The 22,842-nt window shown below is 38.1% G+C and overlaps 2 protein-coding genes across 2 annotated transcripts in view; both read left to right on the top strand.

The window, feature by feature from the left end:
• Window positions 1-8,904, top strand: part of IQGAP2 (IQ motif containing GTPase activating protein 2) — a 125,004-nt gene extending 116,100 nt beyond the window's left edge. Inside the window, exons 31-38 of the mRNA XM_036403702.2 lie at window positions 377-479; window positions 1,370-1,511; window positions 3,209-3,296; window positions 4,145-4,357; window positions 5,234-5,394; window positions 6,242-6,385; window positions 7,405-7,513; window positions 7,976-8,904. Of these exons, the coding sequence (XP_036259595.1) occupies window positions 377-479; window positions 1,370-1,511; window positions 3,209-3,296; window positions 4,145-4,357; window positions 5,234-5,394; window positions 6,242-6,385; window positions 7,405-7,513; window positions 7,976-8,089 (1,074 nt within the window). The 3' untranslated portion in view covers window positions 8,090-8,904. The remainder of the gene's footprint in view (window positions 1-376; window positions 480-1,369; window positions 1,512-3,208; window positions 3,297-4,144; window positions 4,358-5,233; window positions 5,395-6,241; window positions 6,386-7,404; window positions 7,514-7,975) is intronic.
• Window positions 8,905-12,782: 3,878 nt separating this feature from the next.
• On the top strand, window positions 12,783-20,815 carry F2R (coagulation factor II thrombin receptor). Its single transcript, XM_036402526.2, has 2 exons — window positions 12,783-13,068; window positions 19,327-20,815. Exons 1-2 carry the CDS (start codon window positions 13,008-13,010, stop codon window positions 20,529-20,531), a joined length of 1,266 nt encoding a protein of 421 aa, XP_036258419.1. The 5' UTR covers window positions 12,783-13,007; the 3' UTR covers window positions 20,532-20,815.
• The last annotated feature ends 2,027 nt before the right edge of the window (window positions 20,816-22,842 follow it).

Genomic DNA, 22,842 nt, shown 5'->3' with positions numbered 1-22,842 from the left:
CTGTGGATCACCAACACTGTCTTTATTCCTTTGGGTGTTAAGGATGCAGCACCAAAATGCTCTGCTTGGGATTATCATCCTTTATTCTGTGACAATTAGGACTTTGTTAGTCCTAATTGCAAATCTTCTGCTAAGCCATGATATTGAGCACTCCAGGGACAATAGCTGGAGAAGCAAGACAAGCTGTTTTACAGCAAGGGCAATTCCAAACTCTAGCCCAGAATCCAGGGTGTTTCCTGATCTTGGGAAGGTCCTCCATGATCCTGATCATGATAGGTCTATGTTTTTCAATATTTAGTTTCCAGGCTTATTTTCAAGTATAAAGATACCAGGAAAGCTTTTTCTGGATAATGATATCATTTACATTTGTTTATAGCTGCTTTTGGAACACCAGGATGCCATTGCCACTGAGACTAAGGACCTGCTGAATGAATTGCTGGAAGGTCTGGGACCTGTTCCTGATATAGAATCTTTCCTTGGTATGTTGTTTTTTGTCTTTATGGGTAACTTCATTTTAGGAGCAGAATTAAACAGAGGCTTGACTTAAATACTCTTGTGTCTCTCAGACCAATAACTTCTGCTTCTCTGTTTACTACAGAATTATTTTCCAAACACTTATTGTAACATTGAACCTTATATTTGAACCTTTTTCTTTAACTGCATTACTCACTCTAAAAATTAATGTGTGATTCAAAATCCAAACATTACTATTATTTTGAATGATCCACTTGTGCAGATAGGAAACAAGTGATTTTTTTTTTAACAAGCTGATCTTAAGATTTGCTGGTGTTGGGTAGAAACTTAGACAAAGTACATAGAAAATTCTAAAACCAGCCATTTTTTCTTTTGATACTTAATTATCCAAATAAAAATTACTTTGTTAAAATTATGCAAATTTCTTAGAAAGTAATGCATTTGAGTGGTATTTAATTTGCATGTATTGTAGAAAGCTGTTTAGAAAGTAGCTAGGAGTCCTGGATAACACCAACATTCAAGTGAGTAGCCTGTTAACATAGCTGCTACTCTTCTGTTTCTTCATTATCACTGCATGTTAGGATAAAGGATGTTACATTGTTTGTATTATTCTTTAAGAAGACAACATGAAAGTCTTTTGCACATCAGGAGCCTGAAAAGCAAGGATTGATGTAATTTCCAAAACATTGTAGCTGGGCTTATAAATAGCTAAGTTGTTGTTTTGATTGTTCAATGTCCAAAAAAAGACTACTTCTAAGTGGAAGGAGCTGGAGGCGCTATATAATAAGTTTAATATTTCTGAATGTTTACAGTGATTCATCTAGGTACTTGTTTGCTTCATGTACTGAATCGTGGGAAAATTGGAAAACTTGGAGTAAAATATGTTTCCTTTTAGGGGAAGGAGCTGTTGATCCCAACGACCCCAACAGGGAAAGCACACTGAATCAACTTGCAAAAACAGAGATTTCACTGTCTCTAACAAGCAAATATGAGTTACGAGAAGGTGAAGATCAGGATCTCAAAAGTTTGATGATAAAGTAAGTTTTGCTCAAACATGTATATTCTGGCAATACTTATTGTTTGTTTGTTTGTTTTTAACTATTGCTTTTTAAATATTTACCCTGCCTAAGTACATTTCTGAGGTGCTGAGTGCATTCAGTTTTCAAAAGACAGTTTGTGTTCAGTGGTACTCAAACTTTTACAAAAATCAGAATAACTGTCAGTTTTTCCAGAAAAAGGAAATATATTGCTATCTGTGTTTTGGAGCATGACTGCATCATTATCTAGGAAATGTTTTTTCATGAAGCTGTATAAGCACTCTACTTTAAAATGCCTCAGCCTTGGGAAAGCAGAGATGAAAAGCAGACTACACTTATGAGGGTCAGACAGTATTACCATGTCCTTAGCTCCCCCTCAAAAATAAACACTTTCCAGGTATACTGTCATCAGCCATTTCTAAAGAATGTAACTGTTACTTCAGCAGAAATAGCGCATGCTTAATGCTTTTATCCAGGAAAGAAAATTGTGTTTATTTTGTCTTGGGAGCAAATTAAAAAATGACTGCAGGGATATACTGGAATGCAGGCTACTTTATAGTAAAAATTAATTATATAACAGCAGTTTTTTCACATTATTGGCATCCATCTTTTGACGTTATTTCAAGCTATCCAGAAAAGGGATTGGCCTACTTCAGATCCTAGTACAATCTGAGAAAGGGGGAGAAACGAATGCTGCTCTCTTCTATTACTGTGCTTATATGTACCCCATGTGTGTGAAGGCAAAAATTCACATTAAAATGGAAAGACAGCACCAATAACTAGGAGGGCAGACATGGGCTGTAATTAAAATCTGATCTATTAAGCTGTTTGGGTTTTTTAAATCAAAAATAAGTATTCTGGATTTGTTCAATGGTGTAATGTTTTACTTCTGAAGAAGGAACTGTACTTAGGTAGACTATCACTTTAAACTCTATTAGGCTTTATCATAGAAATTTTTACAATATTTAGACATTTTCCTTGGAAACTTAAGCTGCATCTTTAATTTTCTGTTAATTGTTAAGAATAATGAGCTATTTCAGTAATCCTGTCCTCTAAATTAATAGAATTCTGTAGCAGGATGTTCTTGGAAGTATTATAAAAAAATAGGCAGCAGGAATGAGATAAATTCTTACCAAGAAAAGAACTGGTTAACATATCAGGGTGTAGCAGCTTCCCTTTTTTAGCAAGGAAATGCTTCTTGTCTGTGGTCGCTAGAGAAATATGTGTCCTTAAATGGTTTTTGTAAATGCGCTGCATCGACTAAAAAATTCATTCAAAGTTCAGTACTTCTGAGTGCATTTCCATTATATTCAGTAAACATGACCCTTAATGGAATGTTGAGTAGCTCAGGCTTTTCAAATGTTACATTTCTGTCTGCTGTTTTGTCATGATCACAATTAAAATCCACATGTGAGTTGTTGCTTGTATTTTATTAACAGTAATTGTTTTACTGTGCTAGTAGGTTGTTTTCTAAAATAAATGGACGGAAGCTTACATGTATTTCTCTATTCAGACTGTGTAGAAACCAGATACTCAATGTTGTTAAAGGAAGCTGTGAAACATAAAAAGCTAAAAAGCAAATTTTACCAATAATCCATAATAAAGGGGGAGTTTACTACTTTTATGATCGAAGAAATGACATGTACAAGTGATACAGTCATAACTGTTTTGTAATATCTACATATCCTTTTCAAAAGGACCAAAAGACTCATTGTGGATGTGATACGAACACAACCAGGGGATACACTCTTAGAAATATTAGAAACACCAGCCACTGCACAACAGGTAAGTGTTATATTGTGCCTGAATAGGGAAGGAAGTATTTTATTATAGCTATTTGAACACCTTAACAGATCTCTGACAGCTTTCTCCATCACATTATAACAATGAAATTGTTTGTTGACAGTTTTAGACTATTCAGACTTCGAGTCTTTAAAATATGAGACTTGTATACTTGGGTTTATTTACTGTATAATTGGAAAACAACTTCAGATGAAAACAAAATATAAGTCTTGCTGTGAGCTAGACTAGATTAGAATTTTTTTTCTTGCTGTATTGGAGTCATGGTCTTTTCTCTCCTATATTATAACACAACAAATAGCTGAGGTGACTCTTTCTACTCATCTTTTTCCCCCCCTCATTAAATTCAGTATTGTAATTCAACTTGCCTGACCCTTTAGTTTATTTGCTTAATCTATACAAGCAAATCTCAGGGAACTACTGCTATCCTTAGTATGGGAATTGAGTGGGAAGAGCTCACAGCTGAAGTCTTTCCCATAGACACTGACACACAAAACTGCATTCTAATAACGTGCAGATTTTAGCTCACCTCAGTGTGTGCATATGTGAGATCTGGACAGTCTTCCCCCAGGTTGGTGAAGTCATTGAGCCTGGCTGAATTAGACATTTTGATTAATTCAAATGTGTGTCTCGGTGTTGTCACTACATACCTAAAGTATGTCCAAAGGCATAGTAAATGGGGTACTTTGAGACCAAGTGGTAATAGGACATAAAGATTGCGCCCTGATTCTTGAAAATCTCCTATTCAGTGTACTTGAGAATTCAATGTACTTGAACTCTTAACTGTTATTAAAATCTGGAAAATAACTGTTCTGGATTTCCCCCCCACCCAGGAATCTGAGAATTTGAAACTTGTAGAAAAACGTGCCATCTTAGATTCCAAAACTCCAGAGAAAATGAAGCACAGTCAGTCTATTTTTGAAGATGGGCAGCTACCAATAGAACAAAAGAAAAGGAAAATTCAGAGAAATCTCCGGACATTGGAACAAGCAGGACTAGTGTCTTCAGCAACTAAGTACCAAGAAATTATAAATGAGATTGCTAAGGTAAACTGAGTGTTCCCCTGTATATCAATGTTGTTTAACATCTAGCCTAAATACATTCCAATCAGAGAAGTAAAACATATTTTTTAGGGAATGCTACCCTAAACTACTGAAGTATCCACATACGAAGCAAATTGTTTTCGTTCGCTGACAAAATAAGTGAGAGACAGTACACTCCTGAATAGCTGTCTGAAATGAATGACATAAAACTGCAACCTTTGTTATCCAAAGGTTGAATTTGATTGAAAATCTGATATTGAATTTGATGCTGATGATGATTTAACTCCTCCTCTATAATGTTTCAATATAACTTCGTATACTTTAACAATTCCAATTAATTGGAATTTCTTGGTGGTGTTTCAATTAAGAATGGCTGTGGTCTTGGTAAGGTTTCAAAAGCCTTAAACCCCTATGAAAGATAATCCGATTGTTATTAACACTGATCTATCTGCTGTGGTTAGGCAGGACACAAGTATAGTGGGCCAATGTAGTGCCCGTCCTGATGCTGATAAAGTACAGGGACTGTTCTCAACAAATCCTATTCCACATCCACAACCCATACTGGTCGTAAGAACCTTAGAATATTCAACTATCTTTAGCACAACAATGACATTTTTCTTTTGAGTTCTTCGTCTGTTAGGCCCTGTAGAGCACAGCAAAGTTCAACACCACTTCTATATATGAGCAGCAATGTGATTGCCATGTGAAGAAACTGTAGTACTCCCTACAGGTACTGTTCTTGTAAGAACTAACAGGATAATTTTGTGCTTTCTCTCAGTAATGAAGTCAGATTTTGTAATTACAAATTGGAATGGTAATGAACTGAGGCTTTTTAAAATTTCAAATTAATAAAACAATGAAATTAATAAATTTATTTAGGATATCCGGAATCAAAGAAGATACAGACATCATCGAAAAGCTGAACTGGTGAAACTCCAGCAGACTTTGAATGCACTTAATTCAAAGACAGCATTTTATGAGGAACAAATTAATTATTACAACACCTATATAAAAACTTGCTTGGACAACTTAACAAGGAGGTGAGTTGAGTCTTTCTTTCTTTTAATGTGTCTTTTAGTGTGTTTTATCAAGAGTGAGAGCAGGTGTTAATCTGTAGTTTAAAGTTTTGATTCCAACAGATTGACAGTCTGCAAAAGGTCTGTGAGAGTTGTTAACTGTGTCAGCACCTGGATATTAAAGTCTTGCATTTATTAATGACTACCTGGAGAAAGAAAAGTCTATGTCTATGTAAAGAGATGTGTAGATGTTTTCAATATAATTAATTGGTGCTAATTTGCAGATCTACTTGCAAGGGATGGAGGTCATGAAGCTTTGGGAAGTAATTATTGGTTTCTTCCTTTTTTATAGGTTGGGGTTTATTTTTAGAATGGGAAAGGGGGAAATTAATGCCTAAATAATTTTACCTTTCAGATATGATGGAGTTACTTGAAAGCAATCCCCCCACTAATGCCACCAAAGTGTTAAAATTAAAACATTTTACTGACATGAATAGGAATTTTCCTAGTATATGCTTCATTGATCCAAAAATTAACTCTAATTACAGAGTAGTTACTATTTATGTCACCTTAAGTTTACAAATTGCTATTTTAAACTGAAGATTGAGGACTTTTGAGGATCAGAGTTGCATTTCACAATAGAATTGAAAGAAGTGCTAAAAGATGATTCAAAACCATTGGCAAGATATTTAGATGATTCACTGCACGCTAAAAATTCCTCTAACTCTTAGATTTTTTGGGATGTTAATTTGGTTTTTTTTAAGAGAAGTTCAAGAAAGAGTGAAAGAAAGTTAAATGTGGCTGAAGAGTAACTGAAGTATTAAGGATCTGATAAACACACCAAAAGCCAGTTTTCTTTTTCTCTTCCCAGAAATTCACGGAGGTCAATTAAATTTGATGGAAAAGAGGAGGTGAAGGGAAGCAAAAAGCTGAAACAGACCTCACTAAAGTACACAGCTGCAAGACTTCATGAAAAAGGTGTCATCCTAGAAATTGAAGATCTTCAAACCAATCAGTAAGTGCAATTCCAAGTATTTTCTAATCAACAATTTCTGAAAGGGCTGGCTTTTGATAAAAGAAATCTTAACAATTTCCAGTGCACAGCTAAAATTGCCTCAGACTTCTGCATTCAGAAGGATGCTACAGTCTAATTGTTATAATTTTTTTAACTTTGTACCTTGCTGTATTATTACTTTGGGAAAATATTTTAATAAGCCAGCCCTAGCACTGTCTTACATGGACAAGTGCAAGTTTAGCAGCAGACTCACTATTAATGACCACGTTTTTATGCAGTTGTCATAATCTTTTTCATATATTGACCAGTCACTTTCAAATAACTTAGTTACCCTCAGGTTTTCTGCTCTTCCTCACTCTACGGCAGGGTGAACGGATGTGGTGGTTTAACATCCCTTTTGTATTCCTCCATTTTGAGGCTGTGGTAGTGAAAGTTGTCTTCCGTTCTTTGCACCTTACCATTCACCTTCTGCATGGAAAAGTTTTTTCCAGTTTTTTTTCTTTTTTTTTTTTTTCCCCCTCAAGTGGATTTATCAGGTAGGGGAAGCCACATGAGGCAAATACGTACCTGCAAGGAGATCCTTGGGCATGGCAGAAGGAAAATCTGGTTGTCCTGTTTCTATCCACTGAGTGTTGGATCAAATTTGTTCACTAAACTTCCTAAAGACTTTTTTTTCTTTTTTGGTGTCTTGTTTTGTTGAGTTTTTTGTTGTGGTTTGGTTTTAGTTGGTAGGTTGTTTTATTTGGTAGGGGTTTTTTGGGTTGGGTTTTTCTGGGGGGTTGTTTCTCCAGTACCAAAGACTTCAGAATTCTGTATTTCATATTACCAATACTACCAGAAAGTCTCTAAGAAGACACTGTATGGAATGCTGTGCAGGGAGGGATGGAGCGATTCTTTTGACACCAATGACACTGCTTGTGGTCAAATGTTCTATGTTCTGCAGGCTTTTTCCCCAAAACTGTCTCTGGATTATACAAAACTGCACAGCCTATGTATTCAATTGCCTTTCTTGTTTCAAGGTTTAAGAATGTGATGTTTGATATCACACCTGGAGAAGAAGTGGGTGACTTTGAAATCAAAGCAAAATTTTTAGGAGTTGAGATGGAAAAAGTGCAGCTCCATTTCCAGGTTTGAATTTTGTTACTTTGCTGTACAGCTGCTGTTGCATTTCGTGTAACTCAAACCTTTTCAATATTTTTTCACATGTATCCATGAACCAGTCAATCAGTACAGAGCAGCAGCTAATGTGGAGAACAACTATGTAACTTCTGCAGGATGCTGGGCATGGGCATTGAATTAATGTTTATCTTGGGGCAAGTATATGAAATCAACCTCCACATTAGTTCAGGCGGCAAGCAGGAAATACTAAAAAAAAAAGGAAATACACAGAAAACAGTATTTCTTCTGGTTTGCTGTTACTGACCATCTGTAGCTTAAGATCTAGAGGACATGTAATGTTGTCTGCATGTATCTAATACTTGCATGCAATTGTTTAAGTAATGAAGAACCTGCAGTTGGTGATGTTTATCACATCTTGTTACTGTAAGGTATGGATTTAGACAGACACTAATGATTTTTTTCTCATTTCAGGATTTGCTTCAGATGCAGTATGAAGGTGTGGCTGTAATGAAAATGTTTGATAAAGCTAAAGTGAATGTGAATTTGCTCATATTCTTGCTGAATAAGAAGTTCTATGGAAAATGAGTACTTTCAGATATTATGGACTTCATCAATCAGTGGGAAGTCTATTCAGTATTTTTTTTGCTCATAAACATTTGAAGTTTGTCGTTGGATGCTTGTTAAATTTTAAAAACACACCCTAAAACACCAAAAGTTCAGAAGAATGTACACAGTGCCTTTTCAGCATTGATAAAAAAACAGAAAACCAAGAAATCTATTTAAACAGCTCAAGATTTCATTGGTGTTGGTACTTTCAAATCAAAATATTCTTTATGACACACAGCTATTGTGTAGATTTTAAGGTAGGCAGAAATTGAATTTAGTTAAATATATAAACCTCTTCCTATTGAAACATTTTTAAAATTACCTCAGATATATAATATAGCTGATACTAGACTTTAAGTATTTACCAAAAGAAAACCTAATTTGTTTCTAAGGGATAGTTTGAGCAGATACTTAGTTACATACTAGGCCTATTTTGTGGCAGTTGTCAATTGCAAAGCAAACTTATTGTGCAATTCAAAAAATTTTACAGGTAATTATAAAGCGACAATAACGACTTGCTTCACAAAAATATATTTTGCGATTCGTTCCTACTAAATGCACTACTGCCTCGTGCAAAATGACATTTTCTACTTTCACAGCCTTTGGAGTGGTATTGGGGAAATCTGAATAGCGAACAGTTGTTCAGTTTGAAGTATTTGAATACCTAAATTGTGCCTGTCTGTCTTTTTTTTTTTTTTGTAAGAAAATAAATGCAATAAAATCAGTATTTAGATTGGGTTTTTAAAATATTCTTTGGAGATTGTTTTATGTAAAATAAACGTTACCTAATTAAACTGGCTTGGTCCCTAAATTTCATTTCAAGGAATTATTAAAGCTGAAATTTAGATGGTAATTGAAAGAACTTCTTTCAGAGCATTTATAAAATTGCATGCAACTAAGCCTGACTGTCCCCAGTACACTTGAGGAAAGCTGCTCAGCAGTGAAGACTTCATGGCCTTTATGCTATTGAATGTGATAATGATTTTGCTTTGGAACTACCACTTATATCTACAGAGAAAAAGTTTGTGCCATAGGTAATGTGACCAATAGAAAATACTTCCTTCTCTCACTTTTCTTGTAACAAACACTTCAGAAGATGGAGAGTTAGACATTCTGGAACAAATTATAAAAGCAAATATTAAAAAAATATTAAATCTGGTAAGGGAATAGAACAGTGTCAAGTCACTGGCAGATAAATGGATTACAGACTCAGCTGATATACTAACTGATCTGTGGTGTTACATGAGCTGAAAAAATTATTACATTTGCCAGAGGTATTAATTTATGCATGACATTAAGTTTGAATACATGACTACTTTAAAACAGATAATATCCCGAATTACAGGATTAAAAAACTATGATATGATTCCATTTTTCTTCTAGCTGGTTATGTATAAACTATTTTAATATGACATAAACGCTGTAGTATTGATACCCTGCTTCACTTAAAATAGCTGGATAGAAAAGTGAAAACAGCGCATCACTTTTCCTTCCAAAGAAGAGAACTGAATTTTACTTGAATATCAATTAAATTCCCAATCTTTTGTTCCCCTTTTTATTTGCAACAGAGTTGACTAATGGCCGTATTTTTAACAAACTCTAGCTGAGCACTATATCTGCCACAGGTGTGATGTTGCTTCTAAGAACAGACTCTTGAGGAAATGTGTCAAAAGCCTGGAGTTGTGCTGGTGAGACAGGCCAGAGACCCACAGCCTTGATAGGAGTAACTCACTCCTCGATATGCAATTTTGTGTGATACACTTGACACATCTAGTACCTGCCTGGTTCTAATGCAAATAGCACATTCCTCTGTTATTTCCTGGAGCAGGCAAGCTTAGAAAAGCTTCTTTGGTTCCCACATAATGACAAGTATGAATGGTACAGTCTGTGTACCAGCACACCCCTTTTCCAGCCATTGCCTGGGCTTCCTGTTCTTCCTAGTGCACATCAAAGAGTAACTTCCATTTAATTTCTTTGAACTCCTTTATAAGCTTTTTTCCTTAATTAGGTAGTTCCATTTAGGGCCTTGCCACTGAACAATAATATGAACCCTGCTAAACAGGACTGACCGCAATGTTTTCTACCGCCACATAAGATTGATGGTAGTGTGAAGCACCATACAAATGAGCAAAGTGATTCTGTTATCACCCACCGCTACTGACTGCTACTAACTACAACAAAAAAGAAAGGCTTTTTAGAGGCTACTGTAAGATACAACGTGGGGACTTCAACAGTAGATAGGACTTGCTGAAACCAGCTTCAGTCATGAAATGGTGGTGTGGAAAGACTTGCATTGCCGATTCAAAATCTGAGGAAAAAAAGCCAGTACAACTGAATTGGGCCTGTGCATCAGTTGTTGCTACAGGAGAAAATGCATCTTTCTTTGCACAACCTGCCTATCTCAACTTTGTCCTCCCTAACTGGTGGTAGTGAAAAGAAATTATAATAGGCAATAGCCTTAGCCTGTTAACCCCAAGGCTTGCATTTTTCTATCATGTGTCTTCAGAGTTGACTAAGAGTGCTTGGCAGCTAACTTAGTTTATTTTGGAACTTTTCCATTCTCAAGGGCCTCTGAAGATACAAAACTACCCACAAAATTGCAGAACAACATCCTTCTGCTTAGGCCAGGCAGACAGGAACACCAACACAAGCACTAGATTTTTCTATTTCACTTTGCACTGGTCTGTGGACCTCTTTAGCTGTCCAACTTTCTTTTAAAGAATACAGGAATAAAACAAAAACCTTCATTCCCAGAAAATCCAAACCCTGACAGCCACATGTGATTTTGAAAAGTTTGTAACTAGATACACAACCATCTACCTAGATGACTGATTTCCCTGCTTTTGAGGTATATTTCTATGCTCATCTTTCAGCAGTAACTACGCACCTCTGACATGCTACAGGGTAATCTGTATTGGCAGCAAGAATGATCTTCCACAAACAGTAATGATGTAGCAGTCTCACTAGGTAGGTGCAGTCTTTTTTGGTAAACTTGGTGTGTTTAACAGGAATGAAGTTTTGTTCTGTAACATACCTCTACTAAAAAACCCCAAAAATCTGAAAAAGGTGCAAGAAGTAGAATTAAAAACTAAAGTTTTATAAGTCATGAACTCTTCATCTCTGTTACAATAAGTTAACTTGAGAGGAAGGAGCAAGTTGATTCACATAACTAAAGGATACAAAATTTAAATTTGGTTTTCATATGCAGACATAAAATTTAACAAGCATGAGTTTTATTCACTTGCTGCATTTATAATAACTAGGTTACAAAGATGAAATGGAATAGCACTATTGACTATTTCTAATGTCTGTGACTAAAATACTTCCTGGAGGTTCAATCTGAGTTTCTCTTCATATGTTTCACAAACTCTGTAATCTAATGTATTCCTCAAACTTTGACCCACTGGTTAAGGCTTCTTGAAATGTAAGAAAAATATTGGCAATATATGTTTTTTTTGAGAACCTGAGTAATTTTCACAATTACCTGTTTTTGTTCAGTTCTGTTTTGGGTTTAGAAAGTTAGAAGAGCAATCTTTGTGTGTGTTTATAGAACTGTGAGACCACAGAAATGACCAAGAATAGCTTCACTTTCTCTTCCCAGATGAAATAATCACCTCTTATCACGATATTGTCCAAACAGATGAATAGTTCAATTAAGTATAAGGCATTTTTTCTAGGTTTCCCAGAGCATGTGGGATGCTAGAACTGTAGGAAGGCTGGCCAGCTGTAAAACTTTCATTTATTTCTTGCTCTATACAGAGGCAGCTTCAACCATGCCATATAACTGGCACTAGTACTGTGAGAAGAACACCACAGGGACACAGAGCTTGCTGGGAACCAGTACTTATGATGAGGGAAATTTGTTTTCCAGGGTCTTTATTCTCCATTAAAAACAAAGGTCGGTGCTTCTGCAGTAATAAAGGCACTTCATACATATAAGCAAGTTCAAATCAACCTTCCCCTTCTTCCCATTTTGTCTGTACTGCTGTAAACAGTACAGTTGAGGCATGGATAGCACACCCTAGCAAGCCAGTATCCACTTTAAAGCTTCTGACTGTCTTACGGGTTTAATAAACACAAAGCACTTAAACATCAGTGGGATGTTTGTAAAGCAAAGCTTCTAAGTAATAGCTGCAAAATTACCAAAATATTTTCCTGTATAACCTTCATGTAGGTTTTGCTTCAACCCCTCTTGATTCATGAGCATCTCTAAAGGAGTGCACAAGTTTCCGAAGTTTGTCCATGGCACGTGCCACTGCACTGGGGAGCGCCACCGCTTTCTCGGGGATTTTGGTACAGCGGACAGGGCCGCAGAGCCGGGCAATGAATCACTTTTAGATTGCCCTGTGTTTGCAGAGCAGTTTACTGAACACATGAAATAAAAGCAAGCTTGGACGTCATCTCCTTTATTCGAAGTAGATCAACTGTAAGGGGCTTTTCTGAACCAGCGTGATCTTTCAGCTGTGAGTAATGCAGGCATTTCATCTGGCCTTGGAACTGTTCCCGTGAGGCAGTCGGACTGCAAATTCGGCAAACTTAGCTTAGAATAATTCCTTGAACATAACCCTTTGTTCCGGCGCTCCCGACCTCTCACCCCGGCCTCGCCCGCCACCGCTTCCCGTGTCCCAGCCGGGCGCGGGGGCTGCTGCGGGGCTCTGTGTCCCGTGGGACCGCGGCCGCTGCCCCTGCGCCTTCTCCTCCCCTTCCTTCCCTCTCTCTCTTCCCTCCCCTCCCCTCCCGCGCCGCCGCGCCCCGGAGCGCAGCCCCCTCCCTGCGGCAGCAGCGAGTCCCGGTGCGGCTCTTCGACAGCCCCAGCCTGCTGAGGTTCGCCCGCACGGACGGACGGACGGACGGACGGACGGACGGACGGACGGAGTGCGGGAAGGAAGGCGCGGCCATGCGGCCCCGGGCGCTGCTGTGCGCCCTGGCGCTGCTGTGCTGCCCGCCGGCCCGGCCAGGTGGGTGCGCGGGGCGGGGGCCGGGCCCGGGGCTGGCGGCGGGGCCCGCTGGGTGCCCGCAGCGCGGGGAGTGACCGGAGCGGGTCCGAGCGCACGGCACCGTGTGCCCGCACCAGCCGGGCCGTGCGGCTCCCGCCTGGGAGCTCCAGTGCGAGTTCGGGCCGAGTTTTCTTGGGCTCTTTGTGCTCACAGCCGCGGCGAGGAGAGGCTGTTGCGGGTGGTGAGTGAGGCCGTCGCTAAGGAGGGCGGCCGGCAGCAGCAGGTGGTGGTGGAACGGACCTGGTCGGCGAGACTTGCTGCTGGATTCTCTTAACCTTTCATTAACAGCGTAAGAGTGAGTGCCAGCTGAATTTCTAGGCGGTGCAAACTTCAGATGATCTGCCAAGCACAAAACAGTTCAGAATATGCACCCCGAGTAGATAGATGATTTCCATGGATATTTCAGGGTTATTCACTAATAGTAACATCAGTACCCTAACTGGTGAGCCCATGGCTCCGTCCCGCTCAGAGCTTGTTAGACGATGGAGATGCTGAGGAAAGGAAGGTGAGAGAAGACATACATGCATGTAACCTCACATCTTATGGCAGAGGCACAGCACTACAAAGGATTGTGCATTTAGAGATTAGCACAAGGTTTTTTTGCTATTATTGTTTTGCTTGATTCAGTTTAAGATTTCTTTCAATCAGCTAGTGATGATAGTGCTGCTGTAGAAATAACTTAGTCCCTCGAGATGGCCTGCAGTAAAGCCTCAGGTCCTACATACATGAAAGGGCTGATTGGATGAGCAGCTAAGGGGAAATTTCAGAGCATAACATACTTTGACTACTGAGCTAAAATGAAAGGGGATAGACCTAGTGTTTGTAAGTATGCTGGGAGGGAAGCATCAGAGAGGGTAAATAATTTTTGCTAGACAACTTTTTGGCACAAGGACAAGTGGGAAGGAAGCTGTCAAGATCATGTTCATATGGGGAGTCTAAAGAAAATATCTTCTTAAGAGAAGGAGGTGCTGGCTTGTTATTAACATAACAAACTTTACATGCTAATGCTAGACAAAAATTTCACTGTTGGTAGTATTCTTCCAGTTACTTCATGCACAACAAAACAAACAAAACCCAATCGTCTGAATATGTCTTCTGCTCTTCTTGTTTTCATTGCCATTGCAATAATATAATTTCCCCACTGTCCTAGATAACCTGTTTTTACCACAATGTACTTTGTTCCTGTTGCCCATGCACTGTTGTATTCCGAGATCTGCTCTGGCCTTGACCTGCAACTTCTCTCCTGCTTTTCCCTCATCCTTCACTGTGCATAGTTACCACATTACTGACCTGTGCTGTTCCTTTGGGTAGGTGAAAAAGCACTAGTTTGGCAGTAGGTTGGTGTCAAGTGCCCACAAACTATCTGACCAGTGCTGTTGAGCTGACTAAGGTCTGAACTCGCCTGGACTTCCCTGCCTTGGGACACTGCTGGCAAAATAGAGTGATTATATTGGTTGAAGCCAGCATATGTGGTTAAAGACATGAGAAAGGAGAGGAAAACAGAGCAGACACCCAGTTGCAAGAAAACAACTTGCAAGTAAATGTGTTCAGATCGCTACTACAACAGTTGTGTAATCTAATAATGAATTCTGTATAAATGGAGATGTGAACGCATAAACAATTCAGTTTTATTTTTATAAAAGCAAATAACTATCATCACTCCTACAAGATTGTGTCTTATTTTGTAATTAATGTGTCTGGCATGCACTTCAGAGCCTGCCTTCATATGCCTAATTTATGGGCTACTGAGTAATTTAGATTCTAGATGCTTATCACTTGGGGTTATATAAAGAGGAGATAAAAGAAACCTATTCGTTATATGCAGCTGTCACTAGTAATGCCCATAAATCAGTATTATTTGTTGTCCAGCAGCACATAGGGAACGTATTTGATTGGCTTGTGTAGGAGCCTATTCTCTAGTCTCTCACATCACAAAGATATCCCTTGGGATGTGAAGTCTGCTGGTTTATAACATCCTGTCCATACTCATGGGCCTACAGAAATATTTTTCAAGTTTCTTCTGGATCTTAAGATTGGTCAAAGCTGTTGTATTTTCTTTCACAGAGTGGGATGCAGAGTAGTCCTTTGCATATGAAAATAGACATGAAAAGAAATTATAAATATCTCTGTATTTTAAAAAAATGTCAGGGTAAACAGCATATGTGTATAGTTCATACACATATGCTGATGAACAATATGTAATAATTGATAGAAAATAGCACATTGTGGAGTGTTAAAATTAAACAATCACAAACTTGCTGAGCTTTCTATGTAATTTCTCTATGTCCTTGTTGGAGAACTGATGAAAAAACTCCAGGGAATAAAAGAAGACTTTGGGCAACTTGAGTGTCATACTGATTTTATGTAATTTTTGCCTCTTGAAGTACTTGTTGGAGGCAAAGACTCTGCTTATTATTCAGTGTCCTGAGTACACACACCTCAAGGATAAAACCTCACCGCTTTATCCTGCTGTTGATTTGTTCATAGTTTACTAGTCTTGTTCTTTCATAGCTGGTTAAATTTTATAGATATTTTGATAGAGCAGTTATTCTCATTGCTGATATGACAGAGTTCCTATTTGTTACAAAAATAAAAATCAGCCAAGCTTGACTTCTTCTAAAGGATTGGATGGCAGCCTAGAAAAATAAGATGACCTTCTGAACATTTGTAATCATTATACAAGCTTTACTTGTGTTTTTCTAACAGATTTTTTTAATTATTAAAAAATAATTAAGCTGTAGTGAAATATGTTTTAGACAAATGATATCTGTAGCTTGAAAACAGCTAGAAAAGAATAATTTCACAGATTCTGGTGTAGTTGTAGCTATTTTCTGTAGAGCTACTGTATATTGGCAGTTGTGTACTAACCCAGTTTAAACGTAATGCCTCTTTCCTGTTCTGGCCTTTTTGTTTGCTATGAAGGTTCATTACAATCTTTTGAAATTGTATGACTTTATTTCATCCTGTTCCCTTCTGTGAATAAATCTCTATCTTCAGCTTTTTCATGTAAACACTGACAGAAAAAGAATAGAAAACCTCAGGGCAGTATCTGTCTGCCTTTCTGTTTCAGAGAGTATGGAGTGCATACTGTTTTTTCTAGAATTACACTGTGTCATACTAGCAGCTTGGTAAAGGATAGGAACTGATACATGGCTGTCAAGCTTTCAAATTAAATTTAGTTTCATCAAGAAAATTTAAGTCACCATTCTTTATATTGTCAAGTGGCACCGAAATAGCAAGTGTGATGCCTTATTACATTTTTCCACAAAGCTGGCTTGCAAGTAGTACCTCATGTCATCTTAAGTTCAAAATGGGGACATGGACTGAGAACAGGAGTCAGCGTGGAGGTGATGTTGACAGAATGAAGGTTGAGTTCAACTCTGAACTTAGAAAGCCTCTGCTTATACAAAGAACACATAGTTTTCACCGAAATATTCCAGATAATTTTAAAGAAACTTGAATTATTTATACTTTTTTTGTTCTGATTTATTGTAATAGGATTTTACTTTTAGAAAATTTCTGTAATGGAGTAAAAGTGACTCTAAATCCCTTCATCTAATAAACTTGTAAATAAGATGTCTCCAAGAATTCAGGATATAATTAAAATTATTAGCAATGTTCAGTTAATTATAAGCAATAGCTAATACAATGGCTGGTAGTCAGTGAAAGGTACTTGTCCCAGTCATAGCATTTTTTTCTTGTAGCATATTTTTGTACTGTTCTCAGTTAGGAGTTAGTAAGGAGAGTTAGGGTCAGGTTATCACCCAGAGCACCCACACTAAGAGACTTAACCTCAGTCATTAAGGGTCAGTGACTCTGATTAAGTTGGTTTGCTGGTTCTCAAAAGTGTGAAACTGCAGCACTGCTCAGGTGCTTCAAAGCTGAGGGATACTGGGATGAGAGAGGTGCTGGTGTCTCAGTTACCATCTCATACAGTGGTAGTCTTGGCAACACAGTTCCTAACTCCAGGCTTTCCTCTCTCAAGTCTGTTAATATTTGTGTTCCCAAAAACATGCATTCCTCACATGGAACCATGTCACCTCTTTCTTTGGTTCTCCACACTGTTCTACAGTGGTGGAGAAAGCAAGATGGACATGTCAACCTTTGGGGGACTAAAATTATCATTATCTTCTCTTTCAATAGTTTTTTGGTTTGAAAATACTCATAGAATTAAAAGTCTTAAATTTATAAAACTTGCGTGTACTGGAGATACAGTAGGTATAGTTGACAGATTTTTCCTCACTTTTACTGATGTCTTTACCATGGAGTCAAGCTTCCAGGTGTAAGAAATATGGGGAGAGGAGGTTGTTTATTCAAGTATAGTTATAATGCTCCCCAAAAGAGATGAAGACCAGTGCTGTCATTTGTGACATATTTCTATTGCAATGATCATTAAATATAGGAAACTCCTAACTCTTTGATGTCAGCCACAGGCTGAAGTTAGAGGTGTCATACAAAAGGACTTGTGCTGCAGCTTGGCTGCAAAGCTAGGAGCTGACCCTTTGAGCCATGCAGCTGCTTGGACTAAGTGTATAATGTGTTAAAGGACCTATAGTTCTGCCGTTGTTCTCTTTAAAAAGACAGAATAGACCCTAGTATAAATGTGTTTAGTGCCCTTCTGTGCAATCACCAAATCTCAAGTACTTCTAAGCATTTCTGTTTCAAACTACATCATTCTTACTACAGTTTCTGTAATGAGCTCCCAGCACCTTTTTTTCTGACCAGCAGAGGTTGCAATCTAGTCACTTTGCATATGAAAACTGTTCTCTCCAACACTTCCCTTTTGTCTCTCTGCCCCTAGAATGCTGCTGTGACACAGCATGGTACATAAAGCACAGCCACTCTAAATAAAATCACCAAATTGCCTTACCAGTCCTCTGATCTCTCCCCCACATTCAAGTTTGAATTTCACAAAAATCCATGCCGGGTAGGGCCCTTCTGCCACTGCCTGTGCACAAAGGGAGGTAACTCCTGCTTAAAGATGGAGCCATTTTTCTCTTTGCCATCTGCTTCCTTCAGATATTTTGCTAAAAAAAATGGTTTCAATTACTATAGAACAAATAATTGCTTCTAACAAGCAGGATCTTACACAGGTGAATCATGTACTTTCAACTCACAGATGTGAGCTAAGACACCCTCATTTTTGTTTTAATTATCAAAGATCCAACAAAGGATCAATTGCACAGGCAAACAGGTGACTGGTTACTTGAGTAGTTGTAATTTTCTCACTTCTGTCTACCCACAGTACACTTGAATTACTCTATGCCAAAGCAGATTAAGCCAAAACTGAAAATTACAGTCTTAGAAAGTATTTCTCCATACAAACAACTTTGCTGAAATAATGCCTAAATAGTTCTTTTGATTGATTGGTTGTTTTTTTCTTTTTTACATAAATAACCCCCTGCCAGACAGTTAATGCTTCATGACACTGATTTCCTGGCTTGTTACATTCAAAAAGTAGATATAGCCTGTCAAGGCTTAGCTATGAAAGCATGCTGCAGAAGACTTCACTGTAGAGGGAACTGTAGGTTTCAGAAGTGCCCTGGGGGTATGGCAGACACATGCTGTCCTGCACACTGTGGGTTAGGGTAAGTAGAACTCGGGAAGTGTTTCAGTGCCATCTGTGGCTACCCATCTGTTACAAGCAAAAGGTTGATCCATATCTACCTTGAAAACTGCTCTGCCATCTCTCTTAATGGGGGCCTTCGAGTTGTGTAAGATGTTTCCAGAGCACACAGAAATATTTCCAAACCATGATGCTTTAGTTGCACTTTTACTTTTTGTGATTTTGGTGATGAGTACTTCTAGTACTTCTAGTGGGAATTTTGTGCATGAGCACTTATGCCAGCATCTCATTTCTTACAAAATGTGTGAAGGGTCTGGCCAAGACAGTTCAAGGCTGGCAGATTGCCTGTTGTGTTAAAGTTGCCCAAGGAGAGCATAGATTAGGTTGGATCCTTGAGCATAGCTAGAATCACTACTAATAAAAGCTTTCAAGCTAAGAGATGGGAAACAAAGAAGGACATCTTACCTAAATTTGTAGCAGGAGGAGCTAAAATAAAATGGGTGACCTGTGGGCAACCTGTGCTTTGAATCAGAAATTAACTTTATTATTTTGTTTACCTAATCTAATCTTAACTTTCCTTCTTGAAAGATGTTTTCACTTCCCCATACCATCTAAATATTGACTTATTAATCTTAATACTTTTTACTTTTCAGGCTTTCCAAATAACAGCAGCATACCACACATCATCAGAAGTTTTTCCATCCGTTTTTCTTCCAGTCCAGTGGCTGATCTTATTCCTGTTGACGGTGATGCTGAAAATGACTTGGAAGTTGGATCAGGAGCCACCAATCAGACTGCATCATTTCTACCTGAACGACGAATGATGTCAGTTCAAACGGCAAGATACCTCACTAGTCCATGGCTGACTCGTTTTGTTCCTTCAGTTTACACCGTAGTGCTTGTGCTGAGTCTCCCTCTGAACATTACAGCGATACTCGTGTTTCTGAAAAAGATGAAAATCGAAAAGCCAGCTGTAATATACATGCTGAATTTGGCTCTTGCAGATGTTCTCTTTGTAAGTGTGCTTCCATTTAAGATTGTTTATCACTTTTCTGGAAATGACTGGGTTTTTGGGCCTCAGATGTGCCGTTTCATCACTGCTGCCTTCTTCTGCAACATGTACTGCTCAATAATGCTTATGACGAGCATAAGCGTCGATCGCTTCCTAGCCGTGGTGTACCCCATGCAGTCCCTGGGGTGGCGTACACTACCTCGTGCCTCACTGGTTTGTTTCATCATATGGCTTGTAGCAATAACCGGGGTTATACCTTTTCTCCTACGAGAGCAAACAATGGAAATACCCAGGTTAAATATAACGACATGCCACGATGTGCTGAGAGAATCCGAACTTCACAGCTATTACGTCCACTTCTTCTCTATCTTCTCTTCTGTGTTTTTCATAGTGCCATTTATAATTTCTACTGTCTGTTATGTGTGTATCATTCGCTGTCTTAGTTCTTCCACCATTGTTGCAAAGCAAAATAAGAAGACGCGTGCCTTGCTCTTGTGTGTGGCTGTTTTTTCTGTTTTCGTTATTTGCTTTGGACCAACAAATGTTCTCCTCTTAATTCATTATATCCATTTTTCATATGACAACAGCTTAGAGTATCTCTACTTTGCCTATCTACTCTGTGTTTCTGTCAGCAGCATTAGCTGCTGCATTGACCCCTTTATTTACTACTATGCTTCTTCTCAGTATCAGAGACAATTTTTCAGTCTCTTCAATTGTAAAAAGACTTTTGATCCTAACATTAGTAATAGCAGTGGCCAGTTGATGTCTACCACTAGTACTAGAAGGGCTACATTGACTACTAATGTGAATAACAGTGTCTACAGGAAATTACTAGCAATGCATTGAGATAACCTGTCTTCAAATTGGTCAGTTTTACACAGTTACAGACAAAAAGAAGACTGTTATATCCAAGAAATGCAAAACCTTACACCAAGTTGTTGTATGATACATAGCTTTATGGATCCAATATAGTAATACACAATTCAAATTAAAACTCTGTATGTGTGTGTGCATAGATACATATATATAAAGGTGTATAGTATATGTAAATATGTTAATGTAGAAAGGAAAAATAATTTCTTAATAATAGTTGTTGAGTATTTTTCAAATAAACTTTTTTTTCAGACAAATCCTTTGCATTGTTCAGTTTATTGTAGAAATCCCGGTTTAGTATTTTGAACTATACCTGTCAGGTTGAATAAATTATTATATATGGAATCACTCTATCCATCCAGTTGTTCCTGAAAAAAGTGAAAATACCTTTCCAGGCTTTTTTTTTTCTCCTATATGTAATTTCTAGAATTATCTGTTAACTTACTTTCTTAGCATTATTATATATCTCTGGACACTGAAATTGTTCATTTTATGTTTTTACATATTCTACTTCAAAACAGTCTGTATGGTTTTCAGAATGTGAGGAACCAAAACCGAGCTATTGCTTGGTGCAGTGTGTGACATGGGAGATAATTTCCAGCAGCTGGAGCTAGCTTGTTTTTCGTTTTGCTACCATTAGTGTATGCTAGGCGTTTCAGTTAGGAATGTGGTATTTTTGAGAATTAATTTCAGAAAAATTTGTGAGATTTTGTTTCACAATAAGTTAATGGTTCTCCAAAAAATATATTGGAAAATCTCTATTTATCATCTTGTTATGCTGTTTCCAAATGTGCTTTCTTGCACGTGGTTAGTCATCAAACATATATTTAGGACTTGAAAATATCCTTTATCCCTGCTAGCATGGACATTTTTCACATTTTACACTGTGTCCATATCTACTGAAATGGCTGTGGTATTTAGCTAACCAATAGCTAACTTCATTCTGTGGAGCAGTCTTTTGCTACAAAAAACAGTAAAGCAAAAATAACAGAAATTTAGTTTTAGAAACAAGCATGTAGGTAATAGGACTGTACATGAAAATGGAAATCCAATTAAGTAGGAATTTGTTTATAGGATTTGCCACAAAAATCTGCCAAGAAGTACAGCAGTGGAAAAAAGGTGTCTTTAGTCCAGCACAAGTGATGCAAGACCTAATCTTCCTGCATATGGTGTGACAGTGAGAGACTTTCTAACTATGATCTCTTATTGGTTTGTGTCTGTTCCTTAATGGATTCAAGCATAGATTTTTGTTCTCAAGGTTTTGCCATTTTTAAGTACATGAGTGAGAATGATACATCTATGTGGTTTGCAAGCCTAAGACTCCACAAATGGACATAAGTTACATTCTCATTTTGTTTAATATTACATTAGGGATGGTCTTGTTTTTCAGCAAAATCCAAATCCATCTTGAAACCATCAGGACAGATTTGCTCTTTCCTGGCTGAAAAGAATTACCTCTGTGCTTCCTGGAGTTACAGCCTCGGGGACTGCTCTTTAGCCCATGTTGAGAGGAGGACTATGAAGATAATCAGAGGAATGGAACACCTCTCCTGTGAGGATAAGAGAGCTGGGGTTGTTCAGCCTGGAGAGGACTCGGGGTGACCTCACTTCAGCCTTTCAGTACCTGAAGGAAGTTGATAAGAAAGAGAGGGAGACTTACCAGGACCTTCAGGGATAGGATATGGCATAATGGCTTTAAACCAAAGGAGAGTAGATTTAGTTGCCCAGAGAAGTTCTGGATGCTCCATCCTTGGAAGTGTTCAAGCCAAGGTCGGATGGGGCTCTGAGAAACCTGGTCTAGTGGAAGTCTTGTGTGGAACCCACAGCAAGGGGTTGGAACTGGGTATCTGTAAGGTCCTTTCCAATCCAAGCCATTCTATGAATTGAAGATTCTATGAACTGCTGAGCATGGCCATGCAGAAAAGCAGAATGTGATAGCTTTTCGAAGAAACTGAACCAGGAAAGTACTGCAATTTAGACTGACATGCTTAAATTAACAGGAAAACCTAGCCATATCTTCATGCTTACTGCACCTTGCACTGCTAGCTGGGAAAGAAAATTAACAGCTTGTTTCAGGGGGAAGAGGAAGAAGTAAACATCTGACCAAGAGAAGTGAAACCATTTATGTATATGCTGTTTTACCCCTACCTTCCGCTCTTGAGTCTTTCCTTCATTTTTCTTCCATAATGTTGAATATAAAATGAATAATTTTCTATGTGAAGCAAGCTATAGAACCAGCTTGTGCTATATAACATTTGGAGACAAGGATGTGTCAGGCACTAAA

The sequence above is a fragment of the Molothrus ater genome, chromosome Z, assembly GCF_012460135.2.
Source record: "Molothrus ater isolate BHLD 08-10-18 breed brown headed cowbird chromosome Z, BPBGC_Mater_1.1, whole genome shotgun sequence".
In the NCBI taxonomy this organism is placed as follows: domain Eukaryota; kingdom Metazoa; phylum Chordata; class Aves; order Passeriformes; family Icteridae; genus Molothrus; species Molothrus ater.
Note: the sequence above shows the minus strand (reverse complement) of the source record. Positions and strands in the feature narration are given on the sequence as shown.

Excerpts from the sequence above, each read along its gene's own strand:
- F2R (XM_036402526.2), top strand. The coding sequence starts at position 13,008 with ATGCGGCCCCGGGCGCTGCTGTGCGCCCTGGCGCTGCTGTGCTGCCCG. Across the intron at positions 13,069-19,326 it reads CTGCCCGCCGGCCCGGCCAG|GCTTTCCAAATAACAGCAGC; the intron begins GTGGGTGCGCGG and ends TTTACTTTTCAG.